Source organism: Filobasidium floriforme (assembly GCF_021052385.1).
Source record: "Filobasidium floriforme strain CBS 6241 chromosome Unknown HD553scaffold_3, whole genome shotgun sequence".
In the NCBI taxonomy this organism is placed as follows: Eukaryota; Fungi; Basidiomycota; class Tremellomycetes; order Filobasidiales; family Filobasidiaceae; genus Filobasidium; species Filobasidium floriforme.
Window position 1 is genome coordinate 936,725 of NW_025763624.1, and position 6,218 is coordinate 942,942.

Below are 6,218 nucleotides of genomic sequence, written 5' to 3' on the forward strand. Positions count from 1 at the left end.
CGTATTTAAACCACGCTAATGTGTACTTGACTTGATTTTGGTTACGACCATTAAGCCACGCCGTGCGTATCAGTTCAACCTCAAAGGAACGATCTTCAGCTTGAAGATAGCTTGGTCCGTCGCAGCTCTGCCAAGGCGGACCTTCAGTCTAACTCCAAAATTTCGCCGGACACTATTCATGAATCTAACAAGACTGCAACGTCGCACGAGGGAACAACCAACAAGGAAAATAGCTCAGCCATTCCTTCGCACGGCGGAGTATCAAAACTTCCACCCCGATCACCTGATGGTTCCCATCGAGGTATACATCAGCAGCCGGCAGCAGGACGACATCTTCAGGGCGTCACCGCACCACCCTCGTCACGTGCAGCTGGGAAGCAACCGATGCAACCCGTCAATCCACAATCCCCATCGAAGACTCCTACGATACAGCCGGCGGTGACTCCGTCGAATCGATCTGCGCGAGCTGCGGGGAAAGCACCAGTCAGCTCTGCGACGGGACCATGTCATCAAGGCGTACCAACAACAGCCTCCAGTGCGGCCGTTCAAAACAAGCCAGGGATCGCTACAAACGTCAAAGCCAAACCGGGCCCCTCAACACCTGCTCCTGTCCGCGTGTGGCAGACTAGCACGGCAGAAGAGCGTGAGGAGATTAAGCACTTCTGGCGGGGTTTATCATCAGATGGCCGACGAAGACTGGTCAGAACGGAAAAGGATGCTGTCTTGAAGAGGATGAAGGACTATCAGCGTCACGCATGCAACTGCACAATCTGCGGCAGAAAGCGTGTTACCATTGAAAGCGAACTTGAAATCCTGTACGAGGCTTACGAAAAAGAGCTTGAGCTCTACGAGTCACGTCATGGGCGAAACGGAAGCTTAGTGAATGTTGAAACTCGCGAGGCGGTCAATCCAGGACCGTTTCCCGGAAGCGTTGAAATCGATTCTGCTGGTAACGTCTTACATCCGGATTATCTAGCGCCACTGTCTTATCACGACGCGCGTACGAACGATCGTACCGTCGGAGACAGTGATGAAGACTACGATGATGACGACGACGAATATGATGAGGAGGATGAGGATGAACTGGAGGAGGAAGACGATCTCAGATCGAATGAAGCAGAACCGGCGGAGGACGATTTCGATGGTTATGATCATCAGACAAGCAGGAACGTCCATAAGTCCCCGGCAGGAAGTCGCGGGAAGATGTTGGATTCGCACCCAACCCAGCAGAATCATGTTACAGAAGCCGAAGCGCACGACTTCGTCTCATTCCAGGGAGAACTATCGAGTATCAAGGGTGAGTGGGAGTCTCCGAGATGGATGACATCTCCCTAATCAGCTTTGGTGTCTTTATGTTTGTGGCTTGAACAGGTGTTCTCACAGTTGCCGATGACCTTCTCAGAAATGATGGGCAGCGGTTCCTTGAAATGATGGAGCATTTAGCCGAGAGACGATTCGCTCGTGCAGGTGTCGCTCCCATCGCTCCAGCCGATACGACAGCTCTAACACACGGCGCAGATGACCAAGACAGGTTCGTGCTTCAGCATTCTCTTGTCGAGCCTTGTGGTTGACCTCAATTAGTGATATAGCGGGGATGATTTAGTGGACCGAACAACAGAGGTGTGTAGCAGAGGCGCAGACAGAAAGTTTCGGTGACAATCAGTTCAGTCGGCTGATACCCCTTCGCTGTTTCAGACTCATAAGCTCGAGGAAGGCCGACGGATGTTCCAGATTTTTGCAGCGAGATCTTTCGAACAGAGAGTTTTGCAAGCATACCGCGAACAACTTGCTCAGCAGAAGCAGCTGCAATTCCTTAAGGAATTAGAAGACGAGGAGACTGCAGCAGAGGCTAGAGAAGCGCGTAAAGCGAAAGAGGCTCAGAAGAAAAAGGACAAGCGGCGGTTTGTTAACCACTATGACTCACGCACTAGTCTGCCGTGTACTGATTCCTAACCTGTTTTGTAGGCAACAAAAGCAGGCTAAGGACGACGAAAAGGCCAAAAGGGATGCTCTGCTGGCAGAGGAAGCCGAGATGGCTCGCGTCAAGCAGGCTACTGCAGAGAAAGAAGCGAATAGACGGCGAGAAGATGAGCGCGTGCGTAGGGAAGCGGAAAAGCGAGCTAAATTGGAGGATCAATTGCGCAAGGAAGAGGAACGTCGTAAAAGGCAAGAGCGAGAGAAGGAGGCGGAGAAGGCAAAGAAGCAAAGGGAAAGGGATGAACGGTCAAAGTCGAATCGGTCGATTGCTGGGGAGGTCGTCTCTGTAAGTCTAAAACAGATCGAAAGCCCATTCACATCATCTAACAACACCGATTGCATGCTGTAGATGAATGGTGAGAACCAGCGGCTTTCGAATAACGGCGGCTTGGTCACCTCCAGGAAGCAGTCGACCCCCCAGGCATTGCCGGTACCGACCTCTGATACCGGTAGATTGCTCGAACGAGGTCGGTCATCAAAACCAGCAAATGAAGACATACCTCAGCCCAAATCCGACGCAAGCTATCGCCCATCATCGCGCCCCTCGGCAGGCGAAGCACAACATGAGCACAGTGCGACTGCCTCCGCTTCACAAACCAGACATGCTGCCGATGAGGAATCGCGTTACATGGCTGAAGACGTTGCGAGTTCAGGCATAGCCAACACTCGCCTTGCAGTCACTACCAGGCCGAACGAGTTAGCTGTTGACACAAGTCCCGCAGTTTACGATACCCAACAATGGGATGCACCACTCGCTGCAAAGGCCGTTGCGTCTCCGACTCAAGAAGGGTCGACCATCGCTACAATTCCATCCACCGCGACCGTCACGCCGTCTATGCCAATCGAAGGCAGCGCCCTGTCAGGGGTTGTGGGCACCGCTGTCCCGTCTACAGCCTACTCGCTTGGGGCCACTGGCACGAATACTCGTGGCGGCGCATACGTCGCCGGCGTGACGGCCCATGGGCAGATGGCAGAGAACGCGTATCCAGTCATGATCTCGCCGGGCATTCCTGCTCCGATACGCCAAGGAGTTCATCATAGCGGGACGATGCTTGCCGCTCCAGTGGATGCCCTTCCGGTGACTCGACTCCAGGACCCGATTGGGCCAATTCAACCTATCGGGCGACCTCGACCTTGTGGGCCCCCTTTTCCACTCGAACAGCCGGCTGACCACGTTGGGAAGCCCTTCTCGACTCGCAAAGCGAGCGTCAGCCATGATCAGGTTCTAGGCTCAGCTGCCCTATCATCCGGAGACGATGAAGTGATCATTCCTGCGCCGAGACGAGTTTCACATGGGCACAACGCATTGGGCTCAAAGTGGAATGCTGGTTCGCAGTTAAGCAGTCCTCATTGGGGAGCGGCCTTTGCGGCAGCACCTGCTCCAATCTGGGGACGCTCTGAGCTTTCACCTGGCGCTGTACACACTTGGCCTGCAGCTGGTAACTCGGGCACGTATATCGGTCATCGATATGACGGCCCCATAGGTCTTGCAGAATCGTTTCCCGCTCGTGCTCAACAACAGCAGCAGGGGACGTCCAGGCCAGCGCCGACACAGTTCATCGACATCACTCGGCGAGGCAACAGAGATGAGCGATGAGATGTCCCCTTGTGAGCGGGACTAAGCGATAGACGAGTCAAGTCGATCGACTTGGATAATTCATTGTCTGGCCGAAACGTTCGAGAAGCTGTGTCAGTTTGGCGGGGGGCTAGAAAGAGAGCTTGGCGGATAGTAATACGTTCTAGCAGAATACCATGTCACAGCTGTCTGGGCAAGATGCACTTAGCTCCCTGTTTATGTTAGACGCATGAAGCCAGTGTTGTGAATAGGCATCTTGACACCAGGAAGTAACTCCCGGGCATAAAAAGATCCAATACGCGTCGTACTGTCGGCGACGGTGCCTAGCAGATCTTCAATCCTTCAACAAGGTGTCCGTTTTAGCATTTGCATAGACCAATCACGTTCGTACTGGCCCAGGATGACACGAACACCAATACGTCTTTGGGAACCATAGGTGTTTGAGCTGGCTTTTGCAAGATTCTGGGTGACAGTCCATATGTATTTGGGCCAAATGTCTGTCATGCTGTTACATGATCGCGCCACAGTAGTGCCAAACAGTCAAAAGCACTTACAACAGTAGTGCTGGTCCAATTGACAACAGGGAGGTAGGGGAGAAGGCTCCATGTAAGAACGGCTTGACTGAGAGGATATATCTACGAGTAAAAGTCAAGGTAGTGTATGGGGTGTGGTCTTCAATGAAAGATGAAGAACTACTTCTAAAAGATTGAAAGATATAATAGTGATATGTACTATTATCTAAGAGATCAACCAACATTGGGGACGTCTTGTGTGGGCATTGTGAAGGAAGCCAACTCTTATGTGAGAGAGGAGCAAATCTCACAACTGAATTTATGAAAAGGGATGCCTCATTCCTTCTTTTGGGTATTCCTATATATATGTACATTCTGAGGAAATAGCATGTACCAGAATATGTGTCTGTGGACGCGAATATGTGTTTGTGGACGCAAACATGTGGCTGTAGATGCAATGATTGATGTCTGCAGACACAGATGCGTGACTGTAGTTGGAAACTTGTGACTCTGGTTGCAAGCTGTTATTACAGTTGCACCTTTACATCACCCCCGTCCTATTTCAAGCTCTGTCCCAGAGGTCAAGTAGAAATTGAATGGAGATGACATATCACAACTCAAACCAGAGGTAAGAAGGAGTGAAGCGACGTATTTGAATTGACTGTTGTACGTGTACCGCTTGTAGTGCAGCGTCATTGACAGTATTGTTCAGCACTCTTTCTGTTGCCCATCCTTATCCGTCTTGAAATTCTGGGTTATTGTCACTGAAAAAGGAGTACCAGTTGAAAGGAGATATATTTCGGATTGCTCAGCGATGGGAGGTTTTGTACGGTTTGAACCAGCGTTTATTGAAGATTGGCATGCTGTGACATCATTGATGATGCTCAAGGTGCAATCTCAAGCACAAAGGGTCAACATGTGACCAGGATCACATGTTGTGACTGGAGACGCACTTATGTGACTGGAGTCACACTTATGCGACCAGAGACACACATATGCGACTGGAGTCGCATATTGGTGATGTCATTTGTGACTGGAGTCACAAATACGTGACTGGAGACGCAATATGCAACCAGAGACGTAATTGTGCGACTGCTCTAGTCGCAAGTTCACTAGGGGACATGCTCATCAGAATAGCATATATAGCAGACCATTTGGGTCTGATTTCTCTTTCCCCTCTCATGTACTACTTTACTTTTATGCAAGCAACATTGATTCATCTTCACAACAAGACAAGATCAGCAATAATAACACACCATTACTATTGCCTAGGTACATCAAGTAACCAACATTGGTGGATCTAGTTGTTACTTCACAACAGGTTATGAGCCCAGTAGTTGTGGCCTAATTTACACTTAGACTTAGCTCACAAAGGAACAACCTCAACTATCAGGATCATCAAGAGGATATCACTGGACATAGTTGGACAGGTTTATATTACTGGTCAGTAACAGGATAGTCTCACAGCATTGAGACTAAGGACTATTAGATCAAGAGAGGATCACTAGTCAGCATCAGACTTGGACATCAGTATTCAAGCAGCAACAAAGACTTGAGGCAACACAGACACTCAAGCACCAGCATAGGACAAGTCTTGGATATCAACAATGGATACTACCAACACAGGCTCTTCAGCAACCAGTAAGATACCTATCCTGACTGGGTTGGACAACTACTGCCAATGGAGGAATGCAGTTGGGGATGGAGCACTTGTCTATGGAGCACTACATGTGCTGACAGAGGAAGTCAGGACAAGACCTCTCAGGCCTCTGGAGATTGAGGAGATGGATGGCTCAAAGGTAGCACCTCCCTCATCTATTGTCTCTCTATACCTAGAGGAGTATAGGGAATGGAAGACCTGGAAGGAGAAGGATCAGAGGGTCATGGGTCTTATGAGACTCAATGTCTCCTCAGGCATCAGGATGGAACTTGCAGGATGCAACACTTCCAAGGAGATCTGGGACAAGCTAGCAAAGCTGCACCAGATGGACGACAAGAACTACAAGGCAGACATAGAAGAAAGGATCACTACACTCAGGATGAGTGAAGGAGATGATCCATATTGTTTCCCATAGAAATCACTGTATAAGTCATGTAAACTACTCTAAAACAGCTGAAGGTAATATACCTATTGTTTCCCATAGAAATCACTA

General features: G+C 49.8%; 1 protein-coding gene across 1 annotated transcript; it reads left to right on the plus strand.

The window, feature by feature from the left end:
* Positions 1-384: 384 nt before the first annotated feature.
* HD553DRAFT_339488 (uncharacterized protein) lies at positions 385-3,574 on the plus strand (the record flags this gene model as incomplete). Its single annotated transcript, XM_046182448.1, has 6 exons — positions 385-1,297; positions 1,372-1,531; positions 1,590-1,620; positions 1,696-1,901; positions 1,966-2,263; positions 2,327-3,574. 6 exons carry the CDS (start codon positions 385-387, stop codon positions 3,572-3,574), a joined length of 2,856 nt encoding a protein of 951 aa, XP_046039317.1.
* Positions 3,575-6,218: the final 2,644 nt, after the last annotated feature.